The sequence below is a fragment of the Corvus brachyrhynchos genome, unplaced genomic scaffold (genome assembly GCF_000691975.1).
Source record: "Corvus brachyrhynchos isolate BGI_N302 unplaced genomic scaffold, ASM69197v1 scaffold14, whole genome shotgun sequence".
NCBI classification, from domain to species: Eukaryota; Metazoa; Chordata; class Aves; order Passeriformes; family Corvidae; genus Corvus; species Corvus brachyrhynchos.
The window spans coordinates 15,940,472-15,967,917 of NW_008239110.1; the positions used below are offsets into that span (position 1 = coordinate 15,940,472).

General features: G+C 37.3%; 1 protein-coding gene across 19 annotated transcripts in view; it reads right to left on the reverse strand.

The window, feature by feature from the left end:
• The window catches only part of PTPRK (protein tyrosine phosphatase, receptor type K), a 388,760-nt gene that overhangs the window by 246,589 nt on the left and 114,725 nt on the right, over positions 1–27,446 (reverse strand). For all 19 annotated transcript variants that reach the window (XM_017739562.1, XM_017739558.1, XM_017739564.1 and 16 more), the window contains exon 3: positions 12,980–13,251. In XM_017739562.1, the coding sequence (XP_017595051.1) occupies positions 12,980–13,251 (272 nt within the window). The remainder of the gene's footprint in view (positions 1–12,979; positions 13,252–27,446) is intronic.

Below are 27,446 nucleotides of genomic sequence, written 5' to 3' on the forward strand. Positions count from 1 at the left end.
AAAAGAGAGAGAGGGGGCGGTGGGGGGGGGGGGGAAACCTTTCTAATTTGGGGTGCAGTTCTTTAATCCAATGTGTTGAACCTAACCAATGGTTCTGTAAAGCTACAGCCAAAGAAAGCTTATGCGTCTGATTTAACTGTTTTGTTGTGACAAAATACCCACTTAACACATTTTTCTGTTTCAAGGCGCTATGCCACATTTATCTAACGTATGTAAACAAATAATACATTAAAACACATGCCATGTTCCATTTCAGTAGGATTTCTGAAACAAGACAAACAAAACCGAAACTACTTGCATAGCGTTTTGAAAAATATTGGTTATGCTACACATTATACTTTGGACAAATAGTAGTAAATCAACACCCAGAAGTGAAATTCAGATTGAATTCAATGCTACCAAGATAAGTACATCTGATGTTCCAGCTCTTTTTGGAAGACCAGACAGCTGCTGCTAATTTCCATGTCATTGTCCAAATACATGCTGTTAAGACCTCGTAATTAAGTCCGGGGACAAAGATGATGCTTTACTTTAAGGTTCATTTTTATCTTTATAAAAAACAAAAGTAAAAAACCTAGGCACATGCAAACACATGCTCGCTCATATACGCACAAGTCCCATTGCATGTACCATTTTTATTTAAAAGAGAAATGTGCTAACCAAGCAAATTTTGGCTTTGTTCTGATTTCTCTGTCACACAATGAACAACTGGTCATCTGGCTATGACAGAAAACATTGGTTAGCAACCTGGAAATGCATTGCAAGCTACTTGATATTTCAACCTGTATCAAAAAAGCATAACCATGTTTTGATAACTTATCACAACTTCCAGTACAGTACAAATAGTTTAATAATTCAGTTCATATAGGAAATAAATTTGGATCAATGTGCAGGGTTTGTCTCTCTCCCATGGAAAAACATATTGTTTCTCTGCATTTAAGATTTACATTAAAAAACATTAGAAATATAGTAACAAGAACTTGTAATCCACTTGGTTTACCATTATGGAAAAAGGGAAGGGTTAGGTAAAGGGGTTTTCTTTGGTGGTGGTATTATTATTCACCATTAATAAGTATTGTTTTATTTATTTTTTAAAAAAACATGGTGGGCGTTATGTTTGTGTGTTCTTTACAAGTGCAAGCATAGCATCAAGGGCAGCACATATTCACCCTATCAAAGAAGGCCAAATAGCATCCTGGAAGTAATTTCACAGCAGGACCTGTGGCAGTGCAGAGGGAAGACCAACACCAGCTTCCTCTACATCCCTTCCAAGGGCAGCAGCCCTTTCCAAGGAAAGCTGGAAAATGGACAGTGGCAGGGGGAAAAACAGCATTACAACCCTCTTGCCTACAGCTCTGGGTATAGCAGGAGTGGGAAGAAGGGAACAGAATTAGGGAAATACCAACTTTCAATTCATCAGAGTTAAACATGGCGTTTCAGGGATATCAGTGGCTGATTTTCTTTCAACCACTAAACCTCTGAATGAAAGAACAAGTTGCAAGTGCAGACATACAACAAAACACTTATACTGAATACAAAAGTTAACACAAAAGAAAGAAGGGGGGGTGGAAAGACAGATGGTGCAGGTTGTAACTCTTTCTTAACTCATTTATTGGAGGTTTGAAAGTTTACAGTAATCCCTTAAGCATGGTAGAAAAGAAGAGGGTGAGAAACAGGGCTTCAATCAAGTGAGAGAGTGTGGACCTGAGCATGTGTGCCTTTAAGATTTCACAAAGATAGAAGAAAAAAAAAAAAAATCAGACTAAATGAAGATTATCTGTCTCCATTCCTGCCTAGAAGTCCACAGCAGATTTTCATTTTTGAACTTTTGGTTGTTGGGTTTGTTTGTTTATTGCTGGGAAGTTTTTTTTTTCATTTTCAGATGAAATCTACTTGTGAAGTTAACCAGTCAACTGCAACACCTGAAGCTAATCAGGTACAACCAAATCAACTAATGATCAAACCTAGAAAAGTTACATGATATGAGCATAATGCACACCCAAAGGGCAGCCACATACACTAGATAAAAAGTGTTTTACTGCTGAAGCTTGACAGCTGGAAGATGCAGTATCATCACTCATTCCATTCTCCTTGTTTTCTATTCCTTGCAAAGTGCACTAGAAATGCCCTGGGCAAGCAGATCCTTTAGGTGTCTGCTGTTGAATCTGGCACAGCTGCTGTTTCTTCTTCCTTCCACAAAAAATCAGTGGCAGGATGATACCCCCAGAAACCCATACCTCTTGTTCTGTCTAGTACCTCAAGATGAATGCTACCAGAAATTCCCTAATATTTGATTTCTCTTTCAGTAACTCAACAATGCACTAGGAAGACTGGAATTACAGGACTTGTGCTATTTAATTTTTTTAAAGGCTTATCACAGTTATTCACATTGAACAAATATGCTTTCCTTTCTTGTAAGTAATTTCATTCCATAAATAGCAGCAAACTGCAACTACTATTTCCAGGTGAGAGTTATTTTCTTCCAACAGACACCACCTACTGAATAATTCACAACCTGTGAGACACATTCATTGCCTGGAGAACATAGTAAAGAGACCAAAATTGACAATTATGGCAAAAGTGTAAGCCAAGCCAAAAAGTTGACTCTAGACTAAAAATCTACATTATGAAATTTCTAAAGGTAAGTCACACACAAGCAGCAAGCAGGCACACACAACCACCCCCGGTAAATATGCTGTTCACACCACAGCAGGTCAGTAAAGTGACACTGCAACAACCCCATTAACTCCCCTGTTCTGCATTAGCAGGGGTGCCCACACAATCTGTACCTTCCATGAGCATGGAAAACATGTCTTTGCTCTGCCTTGCAGTTGTCTAGCACTAGCAGCACTGTTGGGCTTCCGTTTGCTGTTGCTTGTTTGCGACTCAAGGTGAGATGCAGTAATCCTGGCACGGGCATCAACAAAATCACAAAGGTTTCCAGTTACAGGACCCATTCCCGCAAATGAATAGTACATTCAAAGATCTCATGGATAACATACAAAAGGCTCCAGAAGACACCGAGACCACAATAAAACAAATCAAACGAAAAAACATCAGGAAAAAAACAGCTTAGGATGCACTTTTATGTAGTCAAGGTACTTCACAGAAGAAATCCACTCCAAAAAGTTTTATACCAATTCTTTAAATCTTCTAGGAGCTGCACATAAAGACATTTAAAGAAAATAGTGAAGGAGCTCCGTAACTGACTAGGAAAAGGGGAAGAACTCTCTAAGAGGAAAATAACGTGTCTGTAAAGACAGCAATGCAACTATCCCTGGCTTGGAGCCCAGAGAACTATCTGCCTGACTGTGTCATCACTTTATCTCCCACTGGGCAATTACCAGTTCACAAACTTCCCATCACTATCTTAGCACCAGAAAATTGTTCTACTTCAGATGGTGTTTCAGAACTTCCAGAATAGGGGTATAATTTACTTCACTCTGGTAAGATGGGGCAAGGAAGGTGGGGGTGACTTTAAAATGCTTTGTAATATCTTTTGGGCAAAGCAGAAAATTCAACAATACTTGTTTGTTTATTTCTTTAAATACACCGACCTTGTACATTTGATCAGAATTTGATTCTAGTGCAAATTAATTGATACACTGCCCCCTCATCTTTGAATTTTGATTATTTTCTCCTTCAGAGCAACTATCTCAGTTGTTTTTTCAATGTCACCTCAAACAAAGTCTAAACTTCAGAAAAGAAACACATACAGGGTAGAGAGAATTATAAAGATATGAGGTACTTATTTCTCTCTGAGGAGGTCATATCACCAGTCAACATGGGATTCCTATTACGTATTAGTCTGGATGAAGAACAGCTTTTGACTTTACTCCAAGCCTCGGGCTTGTTCATCATTTAGCATCAGAAAAAGAGAAAATATTTTAAATAAAACCATCAAAACAACCAATACATTATAGCATGGTGTGCACATACTCAAAAAATTCTTCCTGAGCATTTCATCTTGCACTTAATAACAAAAGTCAGAAAAGGACAAAAGAAAAGTTAAGTAGCTGCATAATTCTCAGTATAATTTTTTTTCCAGCTGTATTGGTTTTGGCTGGGGTAGAGTTCATTTTTTTCATAGTAGCTGGCATGTGGCAATGCTTTAGATTTGTGCTGGAAACAGTGTTGATAACACAGGGATGTTTTTGTTACTGCTGGGCAATGCTTGCACAGAGCCAAGGGCTGTTCTGCTTCTCACACCACCCCTCCAGTGAGTAGGCTGAGGATGCACAGGTTGAGAGGGGGCATAGCCAGGACATCTGACTCCACAAGCACACCAGTGACCAAAGGGATACCCCACACCTTATGGCATCATACTCAGCATATCAAGATGGGAGAAGAAAGAAAAAGGGGAGTCATTCGGACTGATGGCATTTGTCTTCCCAAGCCCTGTTACATGTGATGGAGCCCTGCTGTCCTGGAGACAGCTGAACACCTGCCTGCCCATGGGAAGTGGTGAATTAATTCCTTGTTTTGCTTTGCTTGCACTCACAGCTTTTGCTTTACCTATTAATCTGTCTTTATCTCAATTTAAAAATTTTCTTGCTTTTGCCCTTCCAATTCTCTTCCCCATCCCACCAGGGAGGCGGAAGGAAGTGAGGAAGGGACTGTGTGAGGCTTCATTGCCAACTGGGGTTAAACCACAACACCAAAGAGGCACTGGGGGTTGGGGGTGGTCAGGCAAAATCCAGACGTCGGACAGCATACAATGCTTCATAGCAAAAATTACCTAACACAGTATCTTATCAGTGTTGAATTGATGAGTTCAGACTTTTAAACTGAAAACCCTGATACTTCAAGGCCCATGAATTTGGAGACTGATTGGTTTCCAATTTTGAAGTGCAGAGATTTTAGTGAACTTTTTGATAATGATTCAATACTGCACTATTATATTTTTTCTTTTATTCTCTTTCACTTAGGGGTAGACTGGAAACCCCTAGCAGAGCACAATTCATTACTCAATCTTTTCAGAACCCATATAATGAAATGAAAGTATTATCAGTTTCTGCTTTCTTTTAACCATCTACTTCAAGCATATATCACTGATTTCTGCCATAATCCCCTTTCATTCATTTCACTTTTCATGTGAATAAAAGAGCCAAGTGGAAGAGTATATCATTGCAGCTCCTTCATAGTGTGATATTCACAATTTTTCTTAGAAAGGGATATGATCTTGCAGAAGCTGATAAAAATATTTCAAAATCTGAGCTTCTTATGTAACAAGTAATTATGCTTTTCAACTACAGACTAAAATCCTAAAAAAGAATAATCTCGACAAAAGGAACCATATCCAGAACTTCTTTATTTACACATGATGATTTAAGTCAATCTTGTATTTCTGAAAAAAATTAATCAGGCACTCCAAGATGGCTGATTAGCAATAGTGTGTTTTCCACTTCACTGCCTGACAGTGCTTGCAGTACGATAGGGAGGAGAATGCTACAGGCTTTTCATAATCTTGGTAATCAAGGTTAAAACAAAATTTGCATACCACCTTGCAGATGCGAGGAATGTTTCCTGGAAGAGTGCTGAGGTTAAAGTCACATATATCTCCCCAGAAATGAGGCACTGGCTAAAAGTATTATGTATTTATCTCAAAGTAAGCCCTCATGAGTTTACAACCAGTAGTGTTCCACTTAAGATTTTTAGGTAATTATCAAGGTAATACTAACCTCCAAATCTTTCACTGCCTTGGAAAACATCAAGCATCTACTAAATTTTCATCACTGCACCCTGAAGATAATCACTATTTTGCATGAACGGTGAAAAAAGGTCAAAATCTTCATCAGCCTCATTGGTACTGCATTATTTGATGGAAAGAGGATTGAAGAGTCTTGTATGTAGAGCCATGCAATTCCTTACAATACTTCAGTACTCCAAGTATAATATTTCTACTCTCCTTTCAGTTCGGATCATACATATAGCACAGGAAACCCAGAGCACAGTAGAACAAAAGAAACCTACACACAAATTTTAATATAACAAAGAAAAGCAGTGGAAAAGACTACTGAAAATTTTAAACAAAGGAAAAGGGAGGCAGTAAGCTGCTAACATTTCTTTTTTCAGCACATAAACTCTTTAGCTTCAGAATTCTGTAAATTCAATTTTTTTTCAACTCAGGACTAAGAATAGAGTAACAGAAGCAATTGCTCAGATTCCACAGTTCCTTAGCCTATCCAAAGTAGTTTTTTCTACACCCCTGCTGGAATGGAGTTTTAGGTGTTTTGTGGAGGCAGAGCCATCTCTGCTTGCAATGGTGAAGTACAGCTTGGATCAGTGACTTAGACACGGCTGACACATTTCACTTGATTAACAATAATTTCTGCTATTTTTAATTGTAAAAATTCTTTGATACTAATTTATCAGCTTAGCCCTTTTTTAATGCAGCAGACCCCAAAATAAATTAGGTCTCATCTATTTTGATAGGCTAACAAAAATCAAACCCACCAAGCTAGGAAAGCTATTACATACATCTCCTTAAGGCAATTTTAAAGTTCCTAAATAAAAAAAAAAAAAAAAAAAAAAAAAAAAATGTGGTGGGCAGGAGGAGACAACACAATAGGTGGGGGAGAGGCCAACAGCATATATTATCATTATTTATGTGTTTTCCCACTACCGTCATTCCCTTGTCCCTCAGGAAGCTCCTGTGCTCATAAATGAGCTAATTCTAGACAGAAAGAAAGCACGTTGTGGCTGGCCTGCAGAACATACCCTGCTGAAACAACGCCACAGACCTGAACTAACAGTCAAAGCCTGCTGGTCATTTCTAAGAAAAAATAAGGAGTTTCCAAGAAGTCTCCAATACTTATGGTGTTATTGAAAACCTAGATGCTGGCACTTCAGCTGTGATGAGGCTTGTTTGGGCAATGCTCACTTTCACTCCCTGCATTATGATTTCCCAGTTTGAATACTGGAATGAGTCAGTATTTGTACAAGTCCTTTGAGGGCTGTGAGTGCTTTGTGATCTGCAGAACTAAATTATTAAAATGGTTCTGGTAATCACTCTATTGGAAATTACGCCTTTTTTTGTCCTCACCAAATCAATAAATATCTTGGAAGAAATGAGACAGAAATGTGACAGATTTGCTTGCATGTATTCATGTTTATCCTAGCAGTTAAAAAAGCTGCTGTTGTTTTTGTACTAGCAAGGCTTGGAAAAGCAATAAGAAAGTTCATTATTTAAAAAGTCTCCCTCTGAGTAACTCTTCAATTAACTGTATAAAGAAGAAGTTTTCTGATTAAGTGCTGCCTAGCAAGTAATAGTCAGGAGAACACTTAGGGGTTTAGAAAATTTCTGATGAGAAAGCAACATCATTCCTCTTTGGAGATATTTTCAAACATTAGAGATAGTGGTAAGCAGTGAGGCAGTTAAAAGTGCTTTCATTTGGTGAAAACTATAAAAGAAAGAAGGAAAACAAAGGAGACAAACAAATGTATAAGCCATTTCATTGTGCATTAATGAACTAGAAAAAAATAGTTTATTGACAATCACCTTAAATTCTTAAAAGACACAAAGTATTCTCAAGGGAGTTATTCCTCAAAAGGAATGATAAAGAATGATGCACCTATACAAGGAACAATTCAGTGATTTATACTACCTACAAACAAGAGCTATTCCAAGTTTAGGAAAAAAAAAATCTCTCAGTTTATTAACTACTATCTTAGATTTCTTTAATTATACAGCTAACCCATATTTTACTAACATATTTTAGGAAACAATTTTTATATCTCTGCTAGAATGATACCAACCACCCCTCCAAAAATGTTCTAATTCATATTTTATTTCTGAGCACCCTTAGAAACTGGAAGAATTTAAAAGGCTTAATTTTAAATTTCAATTTAGAAACGTCTAAAATATTATGTTACCCCAGAGGAAAAGAGCCAAGAGAAATGGGTGTAGGAATAGTAGTGGCAGACAAAGATAGCTTTTATTTCTACAGCCAGGCAAAAACTTACACAAAATATGACCAAACTGATTTAAACAACCACAGAATAAAAAATATAAATTACATTTAGGAATCCAGAGAAAAAGCTAAGCACACATACTCTTGAGGGGTGGAAGGGGCTGGGCATCCACAACAGCTATTGCTGTCAGGCACATTCATGGGTCTAAAGCCTGCAGTGTGACCAACCTCCATTCACTTTTTTCCGTCTGGTTTACCCACCAGACCAAAAAGGCCCGTAATTCTTGAACTGCAAGTGGAGTCTCCTTTATATTAGTGAGGGTTTTGCAGAACTCTATCATATTTGTCTAAATTAGGTCTTTTCCCAAGCCAGATAACTTAGCGTATTTCAGCACTGCCTCTCACACATGGTTACAGACTGCTCTCCTCTGCCCCTGAACTCCTCCTCATGCTGAGATTTCCATCAGACAATTTTCACTGTCTTGCAACTCAACATCCAAGACTTACACAGAGAGCTGTAACAGTAACTGGCTGGCTGCTTATCAGTGTTGCTCAAAATTTTCAAATAAAGCGCTTTCTGCATTACATTATTTTTTCCTACCTAGTTAAAAAAGTTACACTAGCTCCAAGTTTATTTATAAAGTTTGTCTTTGGTATTATTATCAGTAATTTTCTGTGTTCCAAAATATTTTAAATAAAGGCCTATGAATACATCAGTCTTTTAGAATGTTGCTGATTTTTTTTTTTAATGATTTTTGTATTTTCTTGATGTTAGAGAGTATCTCAAGGTTAAAGTCCATATATAAAAAAGGACATTTGCCTTATAAATAGGAAGTTGGAGTTTGGGAGGGTGGGTTTCTTCTAAAGTTAGCCTATAACTCAGTTCTATGCAGTTCACGCAGGTGCTTTCCATTTCACTTGTGGCTTTCCTTCCTTAGCTATAATTAATGACTAAATCTCTTCTAACTCCCTGTCTTCCCAAACTTTTCTGCATACAGCTTGTTTACAGTCTCACATGTCTACGAGTTTGGAATAGTGATCTGATATCCAAAAAGGCAAAAATTCTCATATTTCACAAGAAATCTGTTTCCTACCTTATGTGGCATATGGCCCAACAGTACACACCATTACTTAATCTTCAGTCTACCATTCCCCGTTATACTTCTATTACAGTTTTGAGACCTTTCAAGATGATGAAGGAAAGTAATTTTCCAAGATCTTTGAGCAATTTAAACTTTTGCAAATCCTATAAATCATCAGTACTATAATAAAGAACAAATTAATTATCCAAATCAGGATTCACAATCCTGCAAGAGAATTATTTGGCTTTCCAGAGTTTTCCTGCAGTATTTTTGAGCTGATAAAAGACCTTTTGCTCAGTGCAGTTCAGTATTTTTACTTTGCTAGCTATACTTCCAGGTGCAACATCACGCCTATGAAGTCAGTATCCCAGCCAGCATGTTTGCTAAACTGCAGAACGCCATTACTGTATAGTGAATTTTTAAAGAACCATAAAGAAACAAAGTAATTAGTTTTTTACAAGTTTGAAATTTATGGTTCCAAGTCAAGAGTTTCTTTACCAGTTTCTGATATAAACATCAGGTTTGTAAAACCAAAAATGGAAAGCCCATGGTTCACATTGCAAAATGGACCTCATATGTGACCGAGCACAGACGTGATCCTGTGGAAGCAAAACAAATTTGCAAAACAGAGACTTTTGGGAGACTGCGTACAAAAAAACTAACAAACCACAAACAAACAAAATCAAAGTAAAAAGGAATGACATAGGTAGCAAGGGAAGTGGAAAAATGACTGTGGCAGAAGCAGAAAGGCCTCAGCAGTGGGATAATCCCTACTGTGCAAAGGAGGAGAGAACTTGGGGAAATGAACAGAAGCACTAGACAAAACAACTCATCCAGACAGGAATAAACATCTCAACCAAAATAAATTAATTACAGTAATAACCAACAAAGAAAACAAAGTGACAAAACTCCTAGTCAGTTACAAAGTTTAAACAATAAAAATCACAAAATATTTTTCCTTTGAAGAAAACTTGAGTCAGGTCAAATGTGGCATATATCCAACAGGGTGACAAAAAAAAGATTCCAGAACCAGCAAGGACCAAAATGAAATCAACTTGATCCCAAGGGATTCTCTAATCAAGCCCTTTTCTTCAAGAGTTCATCCTCATGTTAAACAAGCAGAATAGAAGCTGCAGATGTCTTGCTAGCAGGAGACAGAAGACAGATCATTACAGGACTTCTGAAACTCCGCGAGTGCAAAATACGACAAGTGAAGAATTACAGGCCCCAGGCTTGGAGAAACCCCCAGGAATAGTCCTAACATGGAATTAACATTGGAATTCCTTGTCATATATATTGTAAACACTAGAAGCTTAAATCATTGCCAAAAAAAAAAAAAAAAAAAAAAAAAAAAAAAAAGTACTAACAGGAATACAGAAAGGCACCACTTATGTTCTTAACTCAAAGTTCTTGAAACACATATATGTTCAAGGCTGGAAGTGTGTTCTGGGGGAGGTATGAGTTTGTCCTGTTCCTGAACTCTTCTACAAACTTCCACTCCTATCTGCCAGCAGAGACAGGGTACAAAACTAGGTAAAAAGTTTTATCCAGTAAAGCTACTATAATAAACTGTACTGTGTTTGTCAGAAAATAAATATATAAATAATTGCCCAGCAGAATATAGTTAAAGAAAGTTAAGGAATTTGATTTTTTTAAAAAATATATTCCTGTGAGTAAAAGGAGGTGTTAAATCCATCCAAAAATGCATAAGACTAATTTCTTTTTTATACTAGAGTGACATGTAAAAACACTGTGCTAGTTTGAGCAGCAGGCAATGAAGCTTCAACAGAGCACAGCAGAGGACAGAAATGCTCTTTAGGAGCTAATTAGCCAAGGTGCAGCACTGTTACTACAACTAACTTGGCCAGGCTGCTAACTTCCAAGTCACCACATGAGACTTCCTTAGAGTGAACCTGTGGTATTCAGCCCCTGATAATCTCTACTCTCCTCCTTCACTTAAAAGTGAAGGAAAGGGCAGTGAAGTTGACCTGATTGTAACAAAGTACATGCAAACAATTGTGCTCAGCAGTGATCTTTAGCAGTGACCTTGCTTGTACAGGCAGGGATCCAATTCCCAGATTAGTAAAGAACCACTTCCATCTTGTTATAGAAACCAGTGCTTATTTTCCTCAGTACTAGCTAAACTCACTGACCAACAGGTAGATAAAAGTGCCAAAATCACAAGGTACAACTGTACAGCATGGAACTCTAACAAGCAAAATGAAAAAAATATTTCCATTCCAAAGCATAACTCAACTCAAAACTAAGGAACAAACTAGAAACAAACAAACAAACAAAAATCTACCAAGAGCAATGTTGAACCTGAACCTTGAGAGTTGAAAGAACCAAAACCACAAAAATACCAACCCTGTTCGTGCAAACAAGCAGTTGTGCACAGATAGCATGCAGATTTCCCCTCCTGTTCATAAAAGCAATTGTGCAAGTTGGACACAAATCACAGCAGGTTGCATTAACAGTCCTCCAGTTCTACTCCAGGCTTATTTTTAATTTAAAAATAAACTGGGTTACACATGATTTCAATATTCTGTTGGACGACCAAGCAAAGGAAAGAATGAATTTAAGCAGAGTCTGTGGAGAGATAATGTGGAGGCTGTAACGTAAGTGAAAAATGGCCGTGTTGCTAAGATAAGGCTCCAACCACCAATCTCATTGTCAAGCCTGGCCATCTGTGAGCAGAAAACTGATTTACTGCATATAATGCTGCTATACTTGATCACTACTGTACTGTTATAAAAGGCTCCCGAGGTTTGTTTAAGGACACCAAATGGTACTTTCTAGCAACATAAAAAGGGTTAATAAAACACCTCTTCAAAAGCCAAGTTTTCTGGAACCAGGCTTCAGACCTTTAAATCAAATTTTACCCAGTTTCAATGCCACTGAAATTTCTTTATCAATAAAATTTCTTTATAGACAAAATTTCTTTATAAATAAAATCATTAAAACCACAGAAACAAAACCCCCAAAAAATCCCATAAAATGATAGTAAGTTACATAATTTTCACTGTATAAGTAAGGCTGCTTGCACTGAAGCTTATTCATGGATGTTATTTTGATGGTGGGCAATTGCAACAAACTTTAGATAAAGGCACTTTTAAGAAGCAATCCTACAGTACCACTATTCAACAAAACCATTAATAAAGCAGCCACTTTCTGTCATTTAATAACTACTCTGGAGATCCAAACTCTTTGCAAGAGCACTGATGAAGAATATTTAGATAGGGGCCTGTAAGCACATTGTGGTGTAACACCTCATGGTGTAACAACTCAGATGAGCACATGTAATCCAACTCTTCCCACACCTACACGCCAGAACAAAAATGCCCATGTATGAGATTTATCCTTCACATCAAATACCCACTGAGTAAAACAGCTGCAGGTACTTTCTTAGGTTAATCAAACAAATCAAATAACAGCATCTAGTAATAACAAAACAAATTTTCCCTCCAAACAACAGGTCTACACTGCGGGTGGTTTTGTCCCATAGCAAACAAACAGGGAAAAAAACACATCCTGAACAGCTGCTCATTAGGTGAGCACCATTCTGCCTGCACAGCAAATGAAGCAAATGTCATGTGGAAAAAACCATAGTTTACAGTCATGTAATTAGACATGGTAACACAGGCATATACAAAAGAGGAGGGACGACAAGTACAAATTACAGTTGCACAGGCAATTTATTTCTGGGAGTTTATAATTTTTGATGCTCCTGGACTTCAACCTTACCATTTCTTTTAACAAGGCTTTTTTCCAGCTATTTTTTTTTCCTATTATACAGTAATAGATAACTATGAACATTCACCCGCTATAAAAAATATCCATTCCCACATAATTATTTATACTGAATGGAACACTTCATTTCAGGACATTGGGGGAATACTCCATCAGAACAGACTAAAACAACACAAAGTGAATAGGACCTTGCAGTAAATATTATAAAGTGGCGTGAATTTATGGCAAGTTTACCTGATACTCATTCGGCCAGAAAGTGCTGACAGCCAACTCTGCTCGAAGCCAGTCTTTGCCGGTGGAGCCAGTGACATTCCAGATGGGATTAGCCAGTGGTCCTTTGTTCACCCTAACGAGGATATTCAAAGTGCCTGGGTTTCCTCCATTCTTGCTGTACAGAAGGTAGCTGAAATCGATGCAGTGAGTATCGTTTTCTTTCATTGTTGGAAGCTGAAGTCGAGTCTTTTCTCCAGGGTCATGGTCTGAGGAAATCACTATCATATATGATCCTAAGGGAGGGGAGAGGGGGAAAGAGGGAAAATAAAGGCGGTAGTAAGGAAAAAGATAAATACTAAGAAACTGATTATTCACTGTGAAAAATGATGAAATGCATAGGTTTTCTTATCCCAGAAACATCAAAATGAAATCCAGCAAGCTATAAAATGGCTTAAAACATGACTGAAGCAGTATCTACAGAAGATATCACATACCTCTGAGTACCTATCTAGATGCCTCCACCTACAAACTTTTCTCTCGTTTTAGGATCAGATAATTGGAAATAGTATCACAGATGGACAGGGGAAAAAATAACAAGAGAAGAAAAGCATAATCATTATTCTGAGGTCACTGAGGCCAAAATACTCTCACCTTGCTCTGCAGATTTTCTGAAAATAAAACGAAAAATAAGGTTCACATTCCTCAATGCAGCTTTATCACACCTTTTTCTACCCCCCAAAAAAGAGGCAGACTCGAATCTGAGATATATTAGCAGTGGAAATAGCTGACTTAGGACACCAAGCTGAACTTGTTTGGAAAAGTTTTGTTTGCTCCTCCATTTTCCAACGGATTTAAGGGGATAACAGAAGTTTCTATAGCTAGAAGAGTGTCCACCTTGTAAATGTGTGTTACAAATATACACAAAGTAAAACAGGCTGTGCCTGTCTAGCTACAAAGGCAGAAAGAGGAAATCATATGTTTCAGCGGGTTATACAGGCAATAATGATGAATCAGTCTGTCCTGCTGTCCTTCAGAATGGATGGTAAAGACAGGCTGCCATCTAACCTAGCCCAGAGCTGATCCATTTCTTCAAGAGGGACAGCTCCATACCAGGCACTACCTGGTTAATGAACCTCAGAGAAAAAAACTTGCTAGATAGGGCATGCCAGGCCAAACTTTCCAACCAAGTGAGAAAATCCAATTCAACATATGATCTAAATCATTGCTACAGGAAAATTTCTTAACCAAAATTTACCTTCATATCTGCTTAATGATTCCAGAACCTTCCTGTTGATGGATTTTCCTTTTCTTTTCAGTCCTAAAGGGCATCACAATAAAGAGCCTTTCCTCGTGAGGAAAGTTCAGGTTAAATCCATCAAAAATAGAGAAAAAATTTAACCTAAAGTTAAAAAAGTAATGGATATGTGAGCATTTGCCCAAATGAGTAGTCTTGCAGAAGTCCTGGGAGTATGTGCATGAATACTGGTAAAAAATCTTCTCTGAAGTATAGTCATATAAATTATTACCATTTTGTACGTCAAATGTTATCCTTTGAGTTTTAGACAACAAGGAACTATTGTGTTCTAGTATGTCCTAAACAGTTGTATTAGGCATTCTGAAAATTGTTCACAAGCTGTTGCTCAGGAAAAGATGAAAATTTATGTACATGGAATTAAATCATCTGTGTGAGGGGCTAATTTAGCATCTTTACTAGCCTGTAAAGCAAGTCTGTGCTAAAAAATTTAGGAAAAAAGTGAGAAAGAAATATTTTAGAAGGAAAGCTGCTCTTATTAAAGCACAGTGCATTGAAATCTATATTTTTAGTAGTCATCTTAAAGAAAGGGTTTAAAGAAAATTACTATAATGTAACATAAGCAAGTAGTTCATATTAAGAATTATATACAGAATCCATTATTTTATTTACTTTTTGTTAGAGAATTTGGTAAAATAGCAACTCCTGGTTATTTCTTCATCATTAATACCCATTTATAAAGACACAAAAGAATCATATTATAATATTTAGATTTGCTGTTACTTTAAATCTTTAAAGATTATGGTCTAGAATCAGTTGATGATTGCCTGAGAAAGTGTTTGTAAACCACATCCACTGGTGTGTAATTTTTATGCCCCCTGCCTCTAGAATAAACTTAGTAATATGCTAGTTTGTAATCTCTATTTTAGTAATATATATGTTCTTACAAGCACCTGATCATCAGACTAGAGAATAAGATTTTCAAAAGTTTTGTTACTAAATACTATGAATGTGGCAGGGGGAGGCTGTACATCAGTAATTTGGGGTTTTTTCCTTCTACATAAGAGTTAGAAAACTGAAAAGGGTCGGTGAAAAATGACAGATTGCTTCCCACACTGTTAGCACTGATTATCCATGGACATCTAAATTGCCTCTTTGCCTTTCTTACTTGTGTTTTGCAAATATTTTAAAGCAATACACAAAAAGCAACTCAAGTCTTTCCTACCAAAAAAAAAAACACCCCAAAAAAAAAAAAAAACCACTAAAAAATCCCCATTTACTTCTAATATTTCTAAAGCTAAGATACAGAAGAAGATAAACCCGCCAACATTTTCTGAAGTCAGTCTGGGGGGGAAAGGAAGAAACAGAATATAACCTTTGCAGAATCAACCTTTGCAGATTTTTAAAATGTTTCTCCCAACTTCTCTTAAAACCACTGGAAGGAAAAGAAAATCAAATTCAAATTATAACAAATAAACTAGAAGTATTTAAAGATCTTGTTTCTAAAGTAGGGGAATCTGCTATAGCCTTTGGAAGCTTCAACATACATTTTTTAGCATATCAACATATTTTATAGTACTCCACTTTCTCAGTCTCATTTTTCATCATTTAAAAATACTTAGCAATGAATTTGCATACATCTATCTACATGTTAGTCCTACAGCACTTCATGAAATGCTCCAGACAGCACTCATAGACCATTTATCACAAAGCCAAGGCATCTGTTCAGCATCTTAAAAACTACTTTCCTTCTCCTCCTTTTTTTAAACTTAAGCAGCTGTATTATGCAACTGTACAGGATTCTGCTCCTTTCTCAGTCATCTACCTACTCCAAGAAAATCAGAAGCCAATGCCAGAGCAAACTATACAGCAAAATGATATCTTTGGAAAACATACAAAATACTTTCTTACACCTTTCATAAGAAAGTCATTCTTTACTTGTAAAGAAATACAATATGTTTGAAAGAGTTAGTAGTTTTGCCTCATTTATATATGCTTGCAATACCATAATATTAATTATTAATAATTATATTATTGTAAAATCTTCATGATATCTTAAGATATTACTGGACTTGGCAGAAATGCAAAGTATAAACAATGGAACTGCTCACAATCTCATTAATTCCTGAGATTAACTAATTGTTTGAGATTTTCAGTGAGAGATTAGAGCAAATGTTACAGCTCACTATTCACGGTGGTGCTACAGGCTGGAGCAGGGACATAGGGTGAGAAGGAAGGAGCAGCAGACACCAAGTGCAATGGATTGACTGCAGCCCCCAGTTCCAATCCCCCTGTGCCTGGGGTTAGTTTTCCCCCAAGGTGAATCTGTTTTTGTCTGTGACAGTAACTGATGATTTACAAAATAAGTGATCTCCCTGTCGTTTTCTCAACCCATGAGCTTGCCCACCCTATTTTCCCCCTTGTGCTGCTGAGGAAAGGACCAAAAAAGGGCAGGGTGAGGGGCTAGCCAAGGTCAACACACCACAAATGCCAGAAAGGTAAAGAGCAGCAGTTAGTGTTAGTACTAAGTGTGTTATTAAATCCCAGTAGAGCCAGGCTCTGTGATTTTTTTTCCCCCGTTGTTACTGGCCTAGCAAGGTCAGGCACAAGCAGATGTAAAATGCTACATACACCTATTTCCCTTGAAAACAAGGAAGAAAAAACACTACTCTGTGTTCTGTTTCCACTAAGGTTTTACAAGAAGAAAGTCAGTTGCAAGTGAGTTACTCCATTAAATACCAAAACGGTTAAAAAAGAAAAATTCAAGAAAATTTTAAAAAATAAACAAAACCAAACCAACATATTTGGGGCAATGGAGAAAGAAAAACTTAACATGAAAGAGCAGAAGTTCATTGTTTCTTCTTACAAGACAGAAAGGGTGAATTTCAAATTTGGATGATGCTGCAAAAAAATGTAAGAAGTATCCAAAGTCATCATTTATGCCTGGACAAATACCCATCGTTCTTAAATATTCCTTTCACTCCCTATTATTTCACCATGCTCCAGTATGTCGTCTTTAGTTCCTCTGGCAGTTAGAGCCATTACAAAAGGCACACAACTCATCAGTAACATTTTTCTTGAAATTTTTTCTTGTGGTTTGACAGTGATTTTGTTTCATTGTTCTTTCAGTAATTCCCAGAAGAATCTTCTTCATTCTTGCAAATGTACAATCTTTAAGAGTTATATGTTCTCTTTCTCCCAAGAAGCTCAAGTGTTAATTTTTCCTACTTGAATGTAGTTTAGATTTCTCCAAATCAAACTCAATCCTCTCATTTAGCTTTTCTTCTCTGAAGTGCCTTCTATCTATTTGCCAGTTAATAGCTTCTAATGTTATTCCTGATGTAAAAGGTCAATCCAATTCTCTCCTACACAAAATGGAAACAACAGACTATGAAACAGCTAAATGGCACTGCCTCCTAAGCTTTGATCCAGTTCATGCAAACAGTTCAGCTTTAGGATCAGTCTTTCAGGAAGATTTTGATGCCTATTCGTCATTAAATTCATGAACTTGCTAAAGGGCATCTACACGGCTATGGAATAAGAGCTACTAGACTTTCCCTGAGCCATGTTATTAAACACAGCTGTATATACCTCATAGATTTCACTGTCTTTTATTTATTTTGATAAGCACTAAACTTGATGCCCTAGTTCAGTGGCAAGGACAGATCATTTCAGAATAAATGAATTCTTTAACTAATTGATTGTGAAAAGTCTTAGTTTTTATCCCCTACTGAAAACCAAGCTCTCTTATCATCCAGCAGTTAACTGAAGGTAAGAACTCATGCTAAGATTAAAAAAAAATCCTTAAATAAAATAAAATTTGCCTTCTGTAAGGTACCAATGTGACAGAGCAGTTTCCCAATCAAATTATTTTCTCTCACTTCCTTGCTTCCTGAAAAACGGGTTTGTATTTGAAGTGTGAAACTTGTAATTTTCAGCAGGCTGGTCTTCAGCTCCTGCAAATCCGCTTTCCTCCAAACAAGAACTAACCATCAAACCATCTCCATTTTAGGGACATACTGTGGTAATTTCTCTGCCTGTGAATGTGCTCCTTCAGTTACTAGGACTTTCAGCTTCAGGTGGGAAAAAAATAGTTCAGAACATTACAAATTTCATATGCAACTAGATTTAAAGGTACAGAAGTAGATTCAATTTTGTGGTTTGCTGGTGGGGGAGAAAAAACCTGACTATATACATCCCCTTTTGGTAGAGCATAATGTGAAGATGCTTAAATAGATTCACAGAAAAAGATCAGCTGAAAAGAAGTCTTCCCCATAAAATTAGAAGAATGGGTTTTCTTCACTTCATGGCAATGTCAACTACATGAAATGGAGGGTCCAGGCACTTATGTGCCTTATCCTAAAGCTCGAGACTCCGTGACCTTTTTGTCTTTTGATAATGACTGTGTAACATAGTCCCTGATTATGTTTTACGCAACATTTATGAGAGACTGCAGGCAATGAACAGGCACTAAAACAGAGAAATAGGCTTGCAACTGGAAGCAGGCTGCGAAGAGAAGTTCAAAACCATCGATATTAATTCACAGAATTATTTCACACTCAATAGTATTTATGCCTATTTTGTTCTTTGGAGAGTGTCTCCCCTGTGACAATTTGAGAAAGTCCTCTACTTGTATTTCTTTTTTGTAATTTGCAAGAAAGGAAAAAATAAAGGCTAATGGAAAAAAGTCAAAAGCTCCTAAATCTTTCTTCTTGCAGGAAGCATATTCTTTTCAAAAGAAAAAAGACAAAGCCTATGAATATGTTAAATATACTCCAGGTAAACCTCCATGTGCTTGGGTTTAATAAAACCTCAAACTATTATAGCCTTTTTGTTCTCTTCTGCCCTTGATTACCTAACATACAGTAAATGTCTGCAGCCCTAGGATAGGGGGAAAAGAAAAAAAAAGCAAAAAACCCAAGGAAATTATGAAGAAAACTACAGACATTGTTAGGGTTTTTAGTTTTAGGGCCCTGCACCATCAGTTAAGGATACTCCTTAAGGAGTGTGTCTGGAGAAAAATGTTACTTTGTAACACTATAGTCCCACTTAAGATACATTACTTGATACACACTTGAAACATTCAATATAATTATATCCTGATTTTACCTCTTTTTGTCTTAAAAAATTCAAAAATAATGTTATTGGTGTAAACAACACAAAATTTCTACAAAATTTCTTTAGATGGCTATAACTCAAGAGGTATTTTTCCATTTACTTCACTTGTTTACAATATCATTCCCTATGCAAGACTCATATTGTTGAAGGCTTGTTTCAATTTCTTTATATATTGTCAAAGTGAAAGTAGGGGGTTACTCAGGATCATGAATTTCAACTTCATTACCTAGCCCAGTTCCAAAGCACCACAAGTCAAATGCAAGTCAAGATAAGACACTCAATTTAATACAGAGATTTAAAATAACAACAAAAATACACCACACAGGCAGGGGAAATTTTTCTGGAGAATGCAAATCTTTTTGGGGTTTCCTACTTCCTGCAGAGAAGGAGAATTATTAAAAGAACCAAGCCAAGGCAGGTTATTAAGCTACATTGTATAAATAAAAGCAGAGCACTTTCTCAATTTGAACAGAAACTCAGCCTCATGGACTGCAAGAGCTCATCAATTCATCAATTTCACGCTGGTATTGCAATTTCACAGAAGGAGAAAAGGTGTCCTGCCCTCCAGGCTGTAGTCATTGATGCCAAAAGCCCTGCTCTACCAGCAAGGTCATGCAACTGGGATTCCCCCATTAACCACACCCACGGAGGTCAAGCAACAGGGACGCAGCCTGACAAGACAGCGCAGCACAAGACTGACCCAGGCAAGACAAATGAAAACAGCACCAGATCAGCCACAGAATTAATATCATGGGCACTACAACACTTTACCTGTATTTACACCTATGATTCTACTGTCGTGATACTAATATCATTCATGACTTGTTCAATTCCATGAGAACAGGAAAATGTTTGCAATTAAAAGAGAAAAAGAGAAAGGAAAAACCTCTACGTTTCAAAGGCCTGCAGTATTTGTAACAAAGTTCATTATGAACTTCTGACTAAAAGTTGTTCCTTGGGCTAGATGTAGCTACAAAAGTTTTGTTCTCCATACTAACATTTTACAAATGAATAAATACAAAAAATACACACTTTGGAAGTGTTGGAATTTGTAGTTTTCTCATACATAACACCAACATCCCATGGATTTGTTCATACTGATGCAGAGAAAATAGGCCATGATGACATACCAGTTTCTGAGGTATGATAATTTTCTCCCTCTTTTTTCACGTGATGGACCTTTAGCTAATATGTAGACTTTAAGCACTCCAAAACTTGAGACAGAAAAATTCCAGCAACTGAAATTTGCAATGCATCTTGTAGAGTCTGTACAAGAGAGCATACATGTTGTGTTGTGCTGCTCTGAACTGCCTCTTCCAACAAAGCAGTCAGAAAATGACATTTGATATAGTCCATCAGGCAAGCTTATGGAAGGACAGCGTTACGGAACAGTAAGCTGCATTTCAGTAACCAAAAGGCACATGGAATAGTTTCATACTTGTTTAGGGATTAAGCGAGGCACTCTGTCATGAATTTTTAACATCGGAGTCCGTGAATGGATGGCTAAGACAAAAGTAACAACAGCTCTGAACTGTCTGAATTTCTGCTGCAAACCCATAAATAACCCAGACATGGTGGCACAGTGACTCCAGGATGCTTCTCAGTCACCCAGGGGCTGATCTGGCTGCCCAAAGAGGAGACAGCTTTTCTTCATTCATTGGCCAGCTTTCCTTCTGGAAGAAAATGTCTTTTCTATGCAAAATTTCCAAGAAACTTCCAACTCTAGATTACTATCAACTCAGGATGAAGCCTTCCACTTGGGATATCAAATAACTGGGTACCATTTGTGCCTGCACAGCCCAGCACCAGTCAGATGTTTTAATCTGCAGTTCCCAGAGCAGCAGCTAAAGTTGCCAAACCCCAAGGCACTCCTGCACCTCCTGGGAAAATTTCAGTCCCATGAAGACACCAACACCTACGAACACTTGCAACAACTTCACTGTGTGAAAAACATGTACGGAAGTGCTTAAATCCATTTTACTTCACCATTCCTGTAAGCTGCTCTGATATTACTTGACTGAATAATGCAGTCAGTAAGGTACAAACAGACATCTCCCTCTGTGTTGGCTTTTTTCCACCCATTTTTTGACAGACCCTCCAGGATGAAAGACCAGTGTTGGCCATTCTGTATCCACCTACAGGTCTAGGATGCCGCCATATCACCACCACCACTGAACATTCAGCATTTAGATTTTTCAGATGCTGATAAAAGAGACATGCTTTACTGAGAATGTTACAAGAGATGGAGATCAAATTATCTATTTCTGTGGAGTATTATTTATTTGAAAAGAAATTAAAGTGATATATGAAGCTATTAAAGTATTCTAGGGCAGACAGTCTTATAGAAAATGTCAGTGCTGAGCGCTTGCTTAAGTCTTTGGTGTGCTGATGTGTGTTTGCTGCAGTGCACAAAAAAACTTCACAAAAAAAGGTCACAAAAAATTCACAAATGTCAGTCAAGGTGACCTAAAAGCTCACAACCACTGAAATTCACAGGACTTTTACTCCTACCTTGTGCCCTCCTCCATCTATGTTCATCAGACCCTTGCAAAGCAGCACACAAATCCAGTAATAAATGACCTAGGTCTCCTGTGCCCTCCTCTTGAGAGAGAAAAGTTTGATTTCTTCCTAGGTGAGGGAAATGAACTGACCCCTGGAAAAGCCCAAGAACCAGAGCCACATCAAGATAAGAGAGGAAACAGAAGTTGTAACACAGATAGACAAGTGGGATACTCCCCATTAAAAAAAATAGTTACAAGTAACTTCTTGCAATTATCTTGAAATTATTTAGAGAAAGGCGACTCAAAAGGAGTCTTTAGGACTGTTTTTTTTTCATTGCCAGCTAAAAAATACTCTGCAAACACTCTAGGCTTTTTTCTCCTTCTAAGTGGCATTTAGATTTTAACTGAATAGGAAAATATAATTTTTGGATGCACATTCACACTCAGAGCGTCTTTAACACACTAGTCATTCTTCCAAAAGCAACAGTATTAAAAGTGCATTGAGAAGATATTTACTCCTATCAGCTTAAAACACTGAAACTGAAAACAGAAACAAAACTGGTCATTCCCTGGATAAGCACGTGACAGGAGAAAATAAGAATTAACAATCTGCTGAGAATACTACTCCCAAGCATCACCAACAGTTAAATAAAGGCTCATTGTCATATGTGACAGTGGATTACAACTGCTATTACAGACCTTCAGAAGAGGAAATTAAACGTCCTATTTTTTTTATAGTAGTCTAAGAATTTATTTAAAGCATGGGAGGTTTGTAAAATATTTTCACTGGGTTTTTTAGGGGTTTTTTGGTAACAGGAAGAATATTCATTCCTTTATTTTCAACCACTTTTTCTTGGCACCAAATAGTTATGTTTCCTGTTATGAAATCAATTTTTCTCAGAACATTGTTTTATGCAACAGTGACCTGAAGAGTCTTTGTTATTTCCAGGTTTTGTTGCTTTTACAGGTGTAGGACCTACACTTAAGGAGTTGTATATTCCTTGGTTAAATGCACAACATGAATTAAGAACCAACTGCTGAGAAGGACTACCACTGATAGGAGTTCTGAAAAACAATATAAAACAATACTTAAATAGTGGAAAAAATATTCACCCTATGCATTCAGAAGACAGATTTAATAGCAATTTTTTTGCTGTTCTTCAAAATATTATCTGAACTCCCCTCTGAAGTACATACTTCACTTCGTAGTGACTCACGCTCAAGATGAGAAACAACCAGAAGTCAAGCCTTTGAGAATACAACTGCAGTACTCTCTAATGAACTCAAGTACTTGCTTAAGGAAAAAAGCTGGAAACCTTGAAATTTATTAGCTTCCAAGGAAGTCTTCCATCTGTCTTCCAGACCATCAACACATGGTTATGCATATTTGTAAAATAAAATCTTGAGCAATTTAACAAGCGTGGTGTGTTGACACTGAATGCCCCATAAAGAGCTGAATATTACATAGATGGAAAGGAAGAGGCTTAAAAAAGGATCATATACAGACAGTTAGTTCTGGAATTTATTTTGATTTTCCAGTTACTGATGGTAATGTTGATCTTGCAAGTGCAAGCAATCCTATAGTGCATATCTCTATGATAATTATAATAAATAATTTAACAATACCTAAAGAGAACAGTCAAAATCCATGAATCATGCATATGCAAAAAACACACTAAGGAATGCACTGCCCAAGAGTATGGAGATTCGTACAACACTATATTAATTACCACAGAAACAAGATTAAAAACCCCAAATACATGTTGCACACCAGAAAGAATTCATACAGACTGTGAAAATTTTAAAAAATGGACAAAAACCCCCCACCCAAAACATGGTTAAAACATTTGTCTTGATACCTAGGAAGGCTTACAAAATACATTAAAACCCTAAGTTCAGGAGTTAGAATTCCTTGCTCTCCTAGATGCTGGAGCTCGCAGTCAAGACAGAGACATGGGATATATGGTGTGTGACAACTCTCATCATGCTTCACCACTTGCTAACATCCCTCCACTCCCAGACATCAACTCTTCTCTCCCAAACACTTTAACTGATTAGCATTAAGACATTACACCCAGAGTCATGGCTATAACCTACACCTAGTTTGATGCCTGCTGCATCTCCATCAGCCATGATGGAGCCCAGGATGCCTGAGAGGTCATTATGTTTTCCATCCGAATTAGTTGTTTTAAAATAAATGAATAAACTCTCCTTATAAAACCCTTGCCCTTCAAATTATATTAGCAGCTCGACTGGTCTTACACTCTAGTACACACCATCTTTCTTCTACAGGGAAATACTTCTGAAATGGATGGAAACAACCATATTTATTATAAAAACCACTCATGCTAGCACAGTAGCATTTTTTATAGTGTTTTGAAAGAAATAATCGGACTCAGTGTCCAGCAATAGGAGAACAGCAAGGGGAAAGACTGCATATGAACTAGGACTGCTGTTTCAGACAAAACTTGAAGTTCAACAGCTATTAATGGGGTTTGGTCATTTTTCTTGTTTGGGGGAGTTTTGTTTTCATCTCAGAACACATCTCAGTTTATAAAGATTCGCATCTTTCCTCCTGATACCACATTTTCCAATTCATGAACATTTGAAACAGCTTTTTGCTTCCAAATAGTGAGTTTATACATGCTAATCCTATTTAATACCTCCTCTGTTTTGAATACTGAAGTTCACAATGCCAGCAAAATACTAAACATATGCATCCAAGCCCATAATATATAGCTGGTAACTTCATGCACATGGAACAATTTCTTGGCAGCAAGTAATATGATTAACCTAGACTTCTGGAAAGTACAAAAAACCTGATAAATCTACCCAAATATGTACCATATGAAGGATGAGAACCTTGCCTCCATTTCAGACAATTTGTGAACTTTTAACACTAATATTCATTAGCCAAACATTGTAATTAATTATTAGGACTACTAGGACATTGAAGTCATGTTCCAAAGGTAATTTAATGCAAATATATTCTGTGATTTATTTCCCACTTTTGTTTTCTCCAGTGGAACCATACAGATATCAGAGTACCAAGTCATCCAGGAAGCTATTTTCTTTTCTTTTTTCAGCTGCAATTAGGCTTTTAAACAAAGGTTTTGCAGCTGTACTTCCTAAGGGAATGTATAACTTATCCTGAACTAAGAGTATAATTTCAGTCCCTGAAACTTCCCTTTCAAAATTAGAATTTGCTGAAACCATAGAGGAAAACTAAAGTTGTTAACAACCATGAATCATAACACTGCCTTCAAATGTGTTGAATGTCCAAATCAAATACTCAGAAGTCAAGTAGCATCTGAGAAAAGAAGAGCGATAGTATTATGGTATTGTCTTTTAACACTAAACTATTCTAAAAACAAGAAAAATCTCTGTGAAGGGAATATCAAACAAATTTAGAAAACAAGTACAGCTGTTAATAATGAGAGAGTAGTTACTAAAATAGGTTATTTTTAAAAAAGATCAAATATTTATTTCCTGTTATGTTTTACCTATCAACCCTCTTGAGACTAACCAAGGACTAATCAGAATCTTCCCTATACAGAATGGAAATGCACAGCACTTAGGGGAAAGAAAAGGGATTTTGACTCTTTCCAACAGAAAGAGATAAAAATAGGCAATAGATTCTGTGTATGTTTTTTTCTCATAAAGAGAAGACAAAACTGTTCCTGGTATTTATGCACATAGCAACACTTCAGGACAAAAGACTGTGACAGTAGTTAGCAGAACACTTACGACTCTGGTAAGAGACAGTTATTAAGCACTCAATCCCAGAATTCAATTAACATTATCTCTAATCATCAACCTGAATCTCTCTTACTGCAATTTAAGATTATTACTGCTTAACCTATCACCAGCCAAAATGAAGTTTAGGTTACCCCCGTCTTTGCACCAACCCTTAACTTTTTGAAAGTTTCCATTTCCTTTTTCTCTCCAGTAGAAGAAACAATCCTAATTTTCTTTGGACTTTGCACAGAGGAAAGGCTGCTGTTCATCCCTCTGTCATTTCTGCTGCTTTCCTCTGAGATTTCCCAGAACAGGCATTTTCCTTCCATACTCCAAACTGAATAAAAATACCTATTCTTCTAACTGCACTAAGAAAAAAAAAACCCTGAAAAGATTATTTAATATATGTTTACACAGAACACTGCTTACAAACCAATTCTGTCTGCCTTTTTCACAATGGAGTAATAAGCCTGCACAGTTTCACCAAATAATTTCTTCTTCATTATTTTTCAATTCTTCTTGATGAGTACTACCCCAGTGCACCATAATAATTTTTGAACCCCAGATTACCCTCAAATAGGCTCACAGGTATAACCTGAATAGCCTCAGCCAAAGAACATTTGTTATTTCATCATCCATGGCACTAACAAAAACAATAAGAAAGACTGGATGCTATCAGTGTTTTCCAAGCAGCTTTTCATCTGCCATAAAACCTTTTCAGTTTCATCAAATGTTTCTTTCCTAAGCTTAATGAAGTAAGCCTCACAGGCTAAGAGGTGTGGTATCTACTGCGTCACTCTCTTCTCCTTATATATTTAGAGAAATAAATTTGCACTTCATTAAACATTATAGAACTTCCTTCTTGGTACTCTCCTGTATTTGTACCTTGGCTCACTACCCCTTTAAATATACTGTCAAGACATGGTTATGGAGCTGAAGATCATCAGTTCTGGTGGACAGAAGACACTTCATTTCAATGCCTGCTCCTAAAATGGCCAGGTCAGCAGCAAGAGCAGCTATTCCCTGGCCCCGGGCACTCACAGGTAACTCCATTCAGGCCATCCAGACTGGCCCACAGCCTCCCACACCCTTGAGTCTTGCGTGTCCCCTGCACAGCTCTGAAACTGTCCTTTCACATGACCCTCCGTCCTTTCTTAGTTCAAAATGGTGGAACTGGGAAAGGGGGGGCGAGAGGACCACAGTTCGGCAGCTTCTGCAGTACAATGACAAGGCCATTGACAGCTACCACAGGGTAGACTTTTGGAAGGAAAAGACATGCTGGAACACTGGTGGACAACACAAGGCATAAACTGGAAGACAGCATAGCATGCGTACTGGCAGCCGAGCAGTGTCCAGAACTGCACCCTGAATGCTTGGACATCAGGTAACACCAGGCCAGCATGGAGGGGCTGCACAACCAGGGGACATGAGGGAATGATGAGATCACCCAGTAAACATATCAGGCTTTCTTTAGATGCACCTTCTTAAACTACAGTGGTGTGCAAGCAAAGAAACTCACAGCTCTGGGAAATCTTTGCCCCTATTAAAGCAAAGTTACCCGTGACACAGCAATTTCATTTTGAGTATTAATTCATCAAGCAAAAATTAGACACTAACAATAGAAATTAGTTAGACATGTTCACATAATTACATAGGAATCAATTGTTTGGGTTGGGGGCTTTTTTGGCTTGCTGGTTTTGGGAAAGCTGTGAATAGCCAAGTACTTGATTGCAGATAGTGGCAAGGTGGAAAAGAAATCCATCAGTTATCATTGCAAGAAGGCATTCTGGCTCTATACCACTGCCATCTCACATTCCTTTCTCCAGTGTTCTCATTATTACATAAAAGATACATAAACATCTAAATAAACGGATTCACA